The sequence below is a fragment of the Sorex fumeus genome, unplaced genomic scaffold, assembly GCF_029834395.1.
Source record: "Sorex fumeus unplaced genomic scaffold, SorFum_2.1 ptg000039l, whole genome shotgun sequence".
Taxonomy (NCBI): Eukaryota; Metazoa; Chordata; class Mammalia; order Eulipotyphla; family Soricidae; genus Sorex; species Sorex fumeus.
In genome coordinates this window covers 28,885,508-28,898,361 of record NW_026606096.1, presented here as the reverse complement: position 1 = coordinate 28,898,361, position 12,854 = coordinate 28,885,508, and the positions used below count along the sequence as shown (strand labels likewise).

Below are 12,854 nucleotides of genomic sequence, written 5' to 3'. Positions count from 1 at the left end.
TTTTAACTTTGTAAGAAGGAGCCGTCAGTTTCCAGCAAGGTACCACATGGTTACCTGAGCACCATTCCAGAAAGAACACTGTAAGACACAGTCCCACAAAAGAAAGGGAACAAGAAATGGTTTCCACTAATGCTAACACAGAGGTTAGTGTGGTACTTCCACCAAAAACTGTAAACTAAGCTCATTCACACGTACTCATTCAGAAAAGTGAAAATCAATAAAGGCAACAAATTGAGAAGCATTTATTTTTGCCACAGATCAAGGAACAGTGGTCTGGCTGAGATGGCAAATGCAAACGCAAACCCTACACAAAATTAGCTGGTGAGAACTGTAGCTGCCAGTCTGGGCTCACGGTAAAAACAAAAACAAAAAAGCTGCTTTCAGAAGGGTAAATGTAAGAACAAAAACCCAAGTCTTCCAGCAAAAAGGGCATACTCAGTGATACACAGGCTTGATACAAGTGATACAAGATGAGTTATGAATAAAATTTTTGTTTAAGCAAGGTTATAGTCACAGTTTACATGATCAGCAGACCAGTCAAAACTTTAACAGAGGTCTGGAGAGATAGTATCAAGCGGTAAGGCAGTAGCCTTGCACACATCTGGCTCAGGTCAAATCCCTGACTCTGTCATCCCTGAGCCCAGAGTCAAAATTAATCCATGTGTACCACTGGGTGTGCCCAAATCCCTGTCCCCTCAAATAAATTTAACACGGAGATGCTAAAAATGGAAAAGACCGCAGTAGTTCTCCATGCATACCCAGCTCACTTTGATCAAACTTTTCATGTATGGGGAGTCCTACGTATCGGACTCAAAGAAGGAACACAAGAGGAAAAATTGTGAATGTAACTTCTAACACCAATTGTCTGAATCAATCTCGGTGACAGAAATATGAGCTACCTGAAGAGTAGTGGGAGCTGTTTTGTTTGTATGTTGAGGTAGTAAGACCAAACCAGTGTCTCACACGTGCTAGGCAAGTGCCATTCCTCTTAATTACATCACCAGCTCAAGAGTGCAGTGTTTACAAAAGAAAATAAAACGCCAGGGAAAGGGGGGGGGGGGGGGGAAAGAAGGGCCAAAGCATAGCAGAGAAGCCGGAATCCGCACACATGAAGCAAACAAACCTGGAGATTAGACAGGGTCAATTATCAAAACAAGTAAAAAAATGAATAGCGCACAGAAAAACAAGAGTCAGAAACTCTAACAGTTAACTGAGATTTTCATTTTCCAACAAAATTGCTATACATGTAAAGAAACAAAAGAAAAAAATGGTAACTCATGAAAAATGTCAAAAACAACTTTTGAGATTCAAATGTTAGACTTTTTTAGAAATAGAGGGAACAATATTTTAAACAGACAGAAATCTCTTAAATCATAATTAAATATCACTGCTGTAGGAACTCAAGAATTCAACCATATAGTAGCTTAATCTCTGTAAAGGTGATTAGAGGCTGCCCCAAAAGCCTCCCTCCCTCTCAGAGAGCCCAGCAAGTTACTGAGAGTATCCCGCCCACACGGCAGAGCCTGACAAGCTACCCGTGGTGTACTAGATAAGCCGAAACCAGTAGCAATGACGGTCCTCATTCCCCTGACCCTGAAAGAACCCTCTAATATGACATCAGGCTATACTAGCATGTGACAGGGATGAATGGAGACGTTACTGGCTCCCGCTCGAGCAAATCGATGAACGGGGTGATAGTGATAGTGATAGTGACTGTAGCTTAATAACACTAACAATACTAAACACAAGACTAACTGTCCTGTCTTTCCACATGAAACACAACACGTGCTGAATAAAGATTTACTCAAAAGAAAAACACATAAAATAAAGCAGCCAAATATTTGAACTCATTTGCATTATAAATTCATTTCATAATATAAGATCCCATAAAATTTTTCATATCTAAGACTCTTTCCATTGTTTCTAATCTCTTCTAGGGGCCTAGGATGTAGCCCAGCAATATAGATTTGACAGAAATATGGGAGACCCTGGGTTCAACAGCGCTGCTAATATAAAATAAAATGAAATAAAGAGCCAAACTAATCTCTTCCATTAAACATATTACAATTCTTGAGATATTAAATACTTACCGTAACCCATTCCTTTGGTCAAAGGCAGGAATCATTGAGTTAGGGTGCTCTGACATTAATGCCACAAGTAACTGTAGGACATCCATTAGATTGTCATCCTAAAATCATTTTAGATATTTTTATAATGAAAAACACTCATTTGAACACTACTTCTGAAACAGAAATTTCAACTTAAAAAAAAAAGTAAACACAACAAAAATTTAATACATTTATTCTTTTTTTGCATTTATTTTTTTACATACATTCATTTATAAAATAATTCAAAACACATATCATTATGTGGTCTAATACTTTCTTAATCAACAAACAAAAAGGGAAATGGGGGACTAAAGGGAGGGGAAGGAAGTGGTAAAACAGAAGGAAGTTCTTCTGGCACTTTGGTAGTGGTGAAGGTATAATAAATTTGTACACCAAAAACATTAATATTTACACTATTCTATTATAACCATGGGCTGAAGCGATAGCACAGTGGGTAGTGCATTTGCCTTTATATGCAGTCAACCCGGGTTTGATTCCTCCGCCCCTCTTAGAGAGCCCAGCAAGCTACCGAGTGTATCCTACCCACCCAGCAAAGCCTGGCAAACTAAATGTGACATATTCAATATGCAAAAAAAAACAGTAACAATTCTCACAATGGAGACGTTACTGGTGCCCGCTCAAGCAAATCAAGGAACGACAGTACAGTGATAGTGATTAAAACCATAAAAAAATTTTGAAGAACCAAGTTTAAAAACTGCCTCATTATAGTTTTTTCAAGTTTTCCTAAAACATACTTTATAAATATATATATATGTATATACATATGGAGAGAGAGAGATCTAGCTTCTTAAAGTGGTGGCTATTGTTACTGTTTTAAGGAGTTAGCCCTAAGCACCACCAGGTGTGGCCAAAAATAAATAAATAAATAATGAAAGTGAAAATAAAAGCAAAATAAAAGTAAAATTCTGCTGGGAGTGGGGAGATAATACAAGTGCTTGCCTCACAGGCAGCCAACCCAGGTTCAATTCCAGCACCACATATCGTCAGTCCCAAGAGCTCACCAGGAGTGATCCCAGAGAGGAAAGCAAGAAACAATGTTCTCTCTCCAAGCTCACCACCACTATCTGTGCCCCTCCAATAACAACACAAAGCTCCCTCTTTCTTCCAATCCAGTCTCCTTAGCAAACCAGTTTTGTATTTAATTTGCTTACAATAATGCTTTTATATTTTTTGATGTAAATAAGGTTCCTCACCTCTAAACAATGAAAAATTATGGTACCTTCTTTGAATGTCTAACCTAAAGGTTTTAGATGATCTACAAGTTGGAAACTGAGTCTCTGAAGAAATGATATACTAAAAACCCTGAATGATCCCCGCATTCATATAGATTCAACAGAACACTATGATTTCCATTTTTCCCTTGTGAAGCACTTCATTTCCCATGCATAACAACAGATTACCATAAAATTCAATTGAAAAATCACCAACCATTTCAATCTGGTGAGAAAAAAAAAACTAAGAATAAAATTAATATCCTCTGAAGAGAAAAAGGATATTACAATACTGAAATTTTGAGACAAATATGATTTAATCAAGAAATTTTATCCATTGTTTTCCACCTAATTAACAAAGGCAAAGTCCCAACAATTATGTCTCCTTTATAAATGATTTTTAAAAATACCTTAAAATATAATTTCATATTATAACATTAATCCACAAAGCATGACATAAGAAATGTAAATTGGGGGAGTGGAAAGGGAGAGGCTTTGGGGTCCCTGAAGAAAGGAGATGAGTAAACTGGTGGTGAGTGTGATGTTAGTTTTATGCATATTAGAAACAATCATTAACAATGCTATAAATCACAGTTCAAATAATTTTTTTTATTTTACTGTAAATTATCAATTAAACTATCACAAAATTTCACCAATCTCCTTTTTTTTGTTTTTGGCACACCTCTGGCAGTGCTCAGGACTTCCTCCTTATTCTATAGAAGGGATCACTCCTTGCAGGCTCAGGGAACCATACAGGGTGCAAGGATGAAATCCAGGTCAGTCATGTGCAAGAAAAGTGACTCAACTGCTGTATTATCTCTCCAGTCTCTCAGTTCCTAAATTTTACTTACTTAAAACCTATTTAGTCAAATTATTAATTGTTCATCCTTTTGTCAACTACATAATTTTAAATTGTATTAGAATGTTAGTTAACTTTACAGTACTTGAATATGAAAAACTCCATGGAAAAATTATATTATGTATGATATAAATAGTAAAATCCAATCAATTTGAACTATTTTTCTAATTGTTACACTATCCATAATTCAGTATGCTTCATTTTTAATTTGATGAGATCTAATTTTCTCACACTTTTAAAGTTTTCACAAGTATTCTCAGAACCATCTTATGGTAATAAATGATATTTATTCAGAGTTTCTGAGCAACACCCAGAGATGATGGACTAATCCAATTCTGTACTAGAAGTACCCCAATAATAATATTTCAACTAAGAATTAGATCCTAGGGGTGAGAAAGATAGCTCAATCAGAGCTGGGTGCATGCTGATTATAAGAGACCAAACCAAGTTCAATCCCCTGTACCAGGGCACCATCAGAGCAGTTCCAAACACAGAGCCAAGAGTAGCCCCTGAACACTCCCAGGTAGAGCCCAAAATAACACCAAAAAAATTATTTTTCAACCCTCATTATATTCACTGCCTATTAAAAGATCTACTATTAGTAAAAAACAATTGTTATCAGGGATCAAACCCAGTGTCTCATATACAAGTGTTCTACCACTGAGTTACATCCCCAGGGCCCAAATTTTCTTTCTCATGCCGGGGTGACAATAAGCTCCAACTTTACTTTTACCATTAACTAAACTTCAAAAAATAAAATTCAAATATTACCTCATGCATAGTGAGTAGGTAATTAAGAATAGCTTGTAGTTCATCTTCCTTTACTCCAGAATCCTTCAAAACATAATAAAAATCTTAAACAATCTTATATTTCTACAAAAACAATTTGCAAAAACTATACACAGATATCTGTCATCTTGAACTCATTGTTATAACTCTAAGAAGGTAAGGTAGAAAACCAAGGAAATTTCAAATAGACACTTTAGGGAAGCACTAAGTCCATGCCATATTCAAGGCTGCAGAAGCCAAAAGCAACCTGTTGTCAGCCCTCAATGTATATGGAAGCCTACGACAAGACAACTTTCTATTCATTTTTTTCTATTAAATTTGTAAATTAAATAATTTCTAAAATAGGGGCTGAAGCAATAGTATAGCGGGTAGGGCATTTGCCTTGCACACGGCCGTCCGGGTTCAATCCCCAGCATCCTATATGGTCCCCTGAACACTGCCAGGAGTAATTCCTGAGTGCAAAACCAGGAGTAAGCCCTGTGCATTGCCGGGAGTGACCCAAAAGACCAAAAAAAAAATAATGATTTCTAAAATAAATAAGTTAAAGCATCAGGAACAAAAACCTAAACTCTGGGAAACTCATTGCCCTTTTTTACTTTGAGATATAATTGTCATGTAACATTGTTTTATAAATTTCAGGTGAACAACATAATGCTTTCATATTTGCATAATTATAAAATGATCATCACATTCAGTCTAACAACTATCACTATCATTACAATTTTTTCTTGTGATGAGAAACTTTCAAAATCTACTCTCAACACCATATTTCAAAATATAAAAAGAGCATAAACATTTTCAACCTATTCTATCAATTTTTTTACATAGAACAATTTTTTTATTATAAAATTTTTTAATAGTGAGACATCATGAGGTACAGTTACAGACTTACACATTTTTGTGCTTGGGCTTCAATTATACAATGTCTATCAATTTTTTTTAATCTCCTGGAGGGTTTTATCATTTTTGTTTTGCTTCTTCCTGTTTTTTGGAGGGAACACACCCAGCAATGCTCAGGAATTACTCCTGGAGGTGCTTGGGGGACCATATAGAATGCCAAGAATCAAACCCGGCCGGTTGCTTGCATGCAAGGCAAATGCCCTACTCACTGTTCTATCACTCCAGTACCTCTATTTTATTAATAATAAAGCTGCAATCCCAAAATAAGAAAGAGAATATGGAAACACACCAGGAAAAAAAAATTTAAAAAACTTTTTTTTTTTAATAAATGAAAATAAGGTAGCATCCTGGGGAGACAGCTCAAACGGATAGAGTGGATGTTTTGCACGTGAGAAGTCCAGGTCAGATTTTGATTCCCAGCAACACAGAGTACCTCAAGCACTGCAGGAATGACAACTAAGCACATCAAAAGTAAATACTGAGGGTTATGGTGCCACCAGCAGGTCAGTCTGTACCTGTGAGGTGACTGCATCAGCAACCTCATGAAGCCTTCGGGCTTCCAGATACCCCAAAATTGTTGCTGTGCCAGATACCCCAAAATTGGCCAGACCCCGCAACCTTGGGGCAAAGTTTACCAAGAAAGTAAATGGCCAAAAGTTAGGTATGTGGGAGACACATCAACAAACCACCTCCGGCTCAGCTATATAACTGTAGGCATAGCCTCTCTGGCTCCTGATCGAACTACTTAATGGCCATGATCCCAGAGACTCAGAAACAAATCTCGAAACCCAGCAGTTTTTGGCAGAAATGCATCAAAACCACATAGTAGGTTACTGTGGCCGGGCCACCCCAGGGAGGAAAGGGTATTGTCCCTCTGCCTGCTACCCCTAGGTGGCTCGGTGGCCACCATCTTCCAGAGGCCCTTGGATAGTCAGGTTTATGAGACACGCAGGGCCTCACAGGATGGGGGTGGAGCCGGCTCTTTCCAACCCACCCCAATGAGACCAGAATTGCCGCCAACAAACAGCCTCTCTGGCTCCTGATCAAGCCGCTTAATGGCCATGATCCCAGAGACTCAGAAACAAATCTTGAAACTCAATGGCTTTTGGCAGAAATGTGTACAGTCCCTGCAGTAGGTTACCATCACTGGGCCACCCCAGGTGGGAATAGGTTTCGTGCCTTGGCCTGTTCCCCCTGGCGGCCCGGTGGCCACCATCCTCCAAAGGCCATTGAACAGTCAGGTTTGGGCCCTCAATGATGAGACACACAGGGCCTCACGGGATGGGGGCGGAGAGCCAGACCTTTCCTCCCAATCCCAAAAAGACCCTGAGTAGCCGCCCACTAACAGCCTCTCTGGCTCCTGATCAAGCTGCTTAACGGCCATGGTCCCAGAGACTCAGGAACAAATCTTGGAACCCAGCAGGTTTTGGCAAGAAATCCCTCCAGATTTAATTGTTAAAATTTCAGAATTTCAAAATTGCAGCCACTACTGCAGCCACACGACATCATATATTATTCATAACTAGCAATAGAAAATAAATTATCTACTCTTGCCTTTTCGGCAGATCTGAGTGTTGGGGTAAAATCCCAAATAATATTCGTGGGTCTGGTGTCAAAATACTGAATGTAATCAAAGTAGAGAGAGAGTAATGTGGAAATCATCTGCCCCACAGGTAGGGAGAGGGTGTGGGATGAGGTTATACTGGGGTTTTTGGTAGTGGAGAATGGGCACTGGTGAAGGTACGGGTGTTTCATTGTATGACCGAGACTTAAACCCGAAAGCTTTGTAACTGCTCTCACGATGATTCAATTAAAAAAATTATAAAAAATGGAGAAAAAAATGTAAAGTGGAGTTCATGCACAATTTAATCAGCCTAATCAGTGGCTGAATAAGTAGCAGTACTCCTACATAAAATAAAAAAAAAGTTATCTGATGATTTAAAAGATATACTTAAAATCAACTCCATTTACCATATATTATGCAACAGCTAGTGAAGCATTAAAATGAATAAAAACTTTAAAAATAGATTCTGAATTAAAATGTTGCCAATAAATACATTTATGTATTGCCATATTATAAAACTAAACATCCTCTTTAAAAATATTGAATTTTGGGGCACAGCGGGTAGGGCATTTGCCTTGCACGCGGCCGACCCGGGTTCGATCCCCGGCATCCCATAATGGTCCCCCAAGCACCGCCAGGAGTAATTTCTGAGTGCGAAGCCAGGAGTAACCAGTGAGCATTGCTGGGTGTGACTCAAAAAGAAAAAATATATATATACATTGAATTTTACTTTACCTACAGTAAAAGGAAGTGAAACAAAATGAAATATTTTCTAAAGGTTGATACACCTATCTTGTACATTTATATAGAAAATTTATTTCTCAAAATCTGAATGTCAGGTACAAGAAAGAGTCTACTAAATATGGAAACTCCTTGAGGAGTTTTTCTGACTCTTAACTTTTTAGAAACTACTCCAAAACTCAATAAATATTTGATGAACAAATGAATTTATCTCAAAATGAATTTACTCTTAGGGAAATTAATGAGATATGTATTACAATTATCAATCTCCAAATTTTCAGCAACTTTAATTATCCATACCTGGCAAGAAAAGGAAATGTAAAAAGCAAACAAGAAATCAGTGTCTTTTAAAAGATTTCTTATTGTGTAACACCAGTAACAGCCAATAAAAAAAAAATCAACACATTTATGTGAAAGTATAAATCATAATGAACAGCAAGCTATGGAATAAGAAAAATAAACTCACCTTCACAATTAATTGTTTAATGAACATCAATAAGAATGCTCGTAGAGAAAGTATTTCCTTTTGATTAGGTCGCGGCCCATCTTTAAAAAAAAATACATTTCATATTTCAAAAATCTTAAAGCTAATTATGAAATTCTTATTTCACTAGCTTTTTTACTTTTCTATATCAAATATATAGTTTCTTACAGAATGTTATACCTATAGAAAGACAACATTCAAAGGGACATGCAGCTTTACATACTATGTTTCAAGTGTAAAAAAATGGGTTTTGTAGTTATAGTGAAGTCATTTGTTTTTAATGTCAAAGGAATTCCAAAACATTAAAAACTACATAAAACATATTAGATTTAAATTCAATGATAATATGTACTTCTATTTGCTTTTAAAACTAAAAATGTTAATATGTTAACCAGAAGTTCACACACATGCACATACACACACAGCCCAAAAAATGCAAGGAAACATCTGAATTTAGTGAAAATCTAAACTTTTATGTTAATATACTTAGAGAAAACTACTATTACTATTAAGTATGCTAATATAAAAATCTCAAAAAGTAAACCTCAACAAAGTATGGTTCAAGAAAAAAGGGGAACATTATGTTCAGAACCTCTGACATCTCCCTAATGTCTTGAAAAAGTATTTGGTCACACATGGCTCACATTAAAGTCAATTTTCATGTCTCAAACATATAATTTCCAAGTGGAAAGCTTTGAAATCAAACACCCATTGTTCTAAGATGCTGTTAGGTACCTGTTTGCCTCATATTTTCTGCAATTTTCCCCCACTAATCACTATTTAAGGCAGTTCCTGGACCACCAAAGCATAAGACCACCATGACCTTGAACAGATCAATTAAAACAGGAAGAAAATTGTTTAAAATTTGTTCCACATGACAATTCCTAGGAAAAGAATAGGATATATAGTTATGACAGTATTATAAGACTTGCCCTTATCTCTTATTTAAGGTGTGAATGCCCAAAGTCACTAAGCAGTTATAAAATCAAGGAAAAGAATCTAACACTAACACTCAGGACAGTCTATGACACACCTATGACTACCTAACATCATCAAAAAATTATGACTTAATTTTAGATCTGCCACAACCCTACCAGTTATACAAATCATGTAACTTCTATGTGCTCTTATTGCGTTCTAAATTATAGCTAGCACACTCACTGACAATAAATTGGGTTTATTTTGAAATGAATTCTTTAAGAAGTATTGTACAAATATGAAACCCTGTCCTTGTAAATCACCACAGAACGAATGCCATGAGAACAATGAGAATGTCTGTTTGGTTTTCCAACATCTATTTCATAATTTCAAGCAAGTCACCAATTTCTATCAAGGCACTAAACCCATCTCTCTCAGAGTGTTTCAGAGGTGGAAGAGGCCTTCATATCTGGCCAACCTGATGAGTGTCTGTCAGACACATGGCAATGTGCAATAGAGGCAACAAATTAACCGAGCAATACAAGACACTTTTACTAAAAATGAGAGTGGAATGTGCTCCTTATCACTATGGGGGAAAAAAAAAAAAGAAGAGCCTACAAAGAAGAACTGGAAAACAGAGATAAACCTCTGTACCAATTTCTACTGAAACTGTCAGCTTATATGAACTAATTAACCCACTTTTATTTTCTTTCTAGTAATTTAGTTCTGATTATATAAGAGAATTACTAATAAAATTTTAATTGCATTATAATATTTATTAGAAACCAATGGGCTGGAGTTCTAGCACAGCGGGTAGGGTGCTTTCCTTGCATGCAGCCGACCCGGGTTCAATTTCCGTCCCTCTCGGAGAGCCCGGCAAACTACCAAGAGTATCCCGTCTGCACAGCAGAGCCTGGCAAGCTACCCATGACATATTCGATATGCCAAAAACAGTAACAACCATCTCACAATGGAGATGTTACTGGGCCTGCTCAAGCAAATCGATGAACAATGGGGGGACAATGCTACAGTGCAGTGCTATTAGAAACCAATATTCCTCACTTTTGCAAGAAATCTCAAGCTCCCAAAAAGTTTTTAATATATGTCAAGTGTGATAACTGGCCTCAACATCAATATCACAACTAATTAGGAATTTGAGCGATAGCACAGCGGGTAGGGCGTTCGCCTTACAAGCGGCCAACATGGCCGACCCGAGTTCGATTCCTCCGCCCCTCTCGGAGAGCCCGGCAAGCTACCGAGAGTATTCGATATGCCAGACACAGTAACAACAAAGTCTCCAATGGAGACGTTACTGGGCCCGCTCGAGCAAATCGACGATCAACGGGAGGGCCTTTACCTTTTACCTTTCAGTGTCCTTAAAACAACCATCCTAGTCATATCTGTTCCTTAAAAAACTCGTAACAGCATAAGTAGTGTTTTTCATAAAACTAGCTAGTTTACTAATAATGGATAAGTGCAATTTAAGACAAACTTTTCAATTTTTCAACCAAAAGTAAAATTAATTTTTACTGCAATGGCATTTTCAGAGTAATTTTTCAGAGTAATATTAATAGAATAGCCTGAAACACAGAAAAGCCTGAGCTACCAAATGAATGGCATTAAAATATAAATAGAGCTAACATACCTAATCCTTTTGGGGTGATACCACTTCGATTCTGAGGATTTACTGTCCAATAATAGTACTTCAGTGTATGCATTATAAGAAGTACTGTTCCAACTCTCCGAATGGCATTATATATGTTGACTGTACTGATGAATTCCGTGGACAAGTAAGTATAAAGTGTCAACTGAACCTAAAGAATCAAAACGAAGAGTTTAAATCAAAAAATAGACCATAGTAGTCACAAAACTCAAGAAGCTGAACTTAAAAAATTCCATCAAGTTCATAAAACAAAAACATGTATACCTAAGATCTTATCTTCCTTCATTATTTAATTAAATCACAAAATGACTTTTTTTTACTGTTGACAAAATAAAAAACTCCAAATGTGTCAAAATTTTGCTCTACTGTCATGCCAAAATCAAGATTTCTAAAGTCACTTAGTCACAGTGCTGAGAATACAATGAACATACTTTGTAAATTAGAAACTTTTAAGTGGGGCATATATATTCTCCCCTTGACAAAGACCAATGTTTTCCCAACATTTACAACAAAATAATTATGCTACTTTAATTATTTTATTTAATTATTTAATTACAGATATTATAATTTCAACCCTGTCACACTCCTCAGTGTGTGACCTGCTGATCTTTAAAGAGTTCAAATTAGGTGCCTATCTTAGAGTTGCTATATAAATAACCAAGACTAAATGAATGAGCTAGAAAATCCGTGAACATAATACAAAGTAAAAAGGATGAGAGTCTCAACTGTGTAAACCAGGTTTTAGTCTTAAAATATGACTCGTTTAGAAAACTAATATACATGCTGCAATCCGCTGACTTGCTACTGAAAGTTAACATCATTTTTGATGTAGCTCCTGTTGTTCAAGTACACAGACCAAATTGATTTGTCATTGAGCTATAAAACACTTCTTATGACATGATTCAAATTATCAACCATGTTATTTCAGTCTTTCAGAATATTTATATTCACATGAAAGCACAGTGCTGAGAATACAATGGCATATACACCATGCCTTGGTAACTGAAATCCAACTGAAAAGCTGAAGAATACAAATGAACTTAAATGAAAACAAAATAGAAATGCCTACTGACAGTAGGGCTCATGGGCAATATGCCTGCAAAATAAGTAGCACAGGGCTATTAAATATCATTAACTCAAAGTCCAAGAAATTACTATAGAATAAACTAAAAATAAGTGAGCATCAGTAAAGAACTAGCTGTTGAGATATAATCTCAAGATAAACAGGTACATAAAATCAAAGAAATTTTTCAAAAAAGTGGATTAAATGACTTGCTTCCCCAACTATAAATCAATGGTTGGCAACCAGACAACATCTTCTATTACTGGGGGGGAAAAAAATCATCATTTGTAGAAAGAACTATAATGCATTCACTAAAAAATATCTATCCATAGCCAAAACTGAGAACCACTCCATTAGAATGACCTTCTGGTATAAGCCTAGCCACTGATAACAACTGCGTTTTCAAGCTGAAAACAAAACCCAAAGAAAAACAGATATGTGACTTCACCTAGATAGGAAATAGTCTATTCTGAAAAAAATAGAAAACCACTGCCAAGTTTGAGGGCTAAGAATGATCTGGTATATTAATAAAA

The 12,854-nt window shown here is 36.5% G+C and overlaps 1 protein-coding gene across 2 annotated transcripts in view; it reads right to left on the bottom strand.

Annotated features, from left to right (window-relative positions):
• The window catches only part of LRBA (LPS responsive beige-like anchor protein), a 600,455-nt gene that overhangs the window by 508,023 nt on the left and 79,578 nt on the right, over window positions 1-12,854 (bottom strand). For both annotated transcript variants that reach the window (XM_056119139.1, XM_056119141.1), the window contains exons 13-16: window positions 11,241-11,409; window positions 8,660-8,739; window positions 4,971-5,033; window positions 2,091-2,188 (exon numbers count right to left, since the gene is read on the bottom strand). In XM_056119139.1, the coding sequence (XP_055975114.1) occupies window positions 2,091-2,188; window positions 4,971-5,033; window positions 8,660-8,739; window positions 11,241-11,409 (410 nt within the window). The remainder of the gene's footprint in view (window positions 1-2,090; window positions 2,189-4,970; window positions 5,034-8,659; window positions 8,740-11,240; window positions 11,410-12,854) is intronic.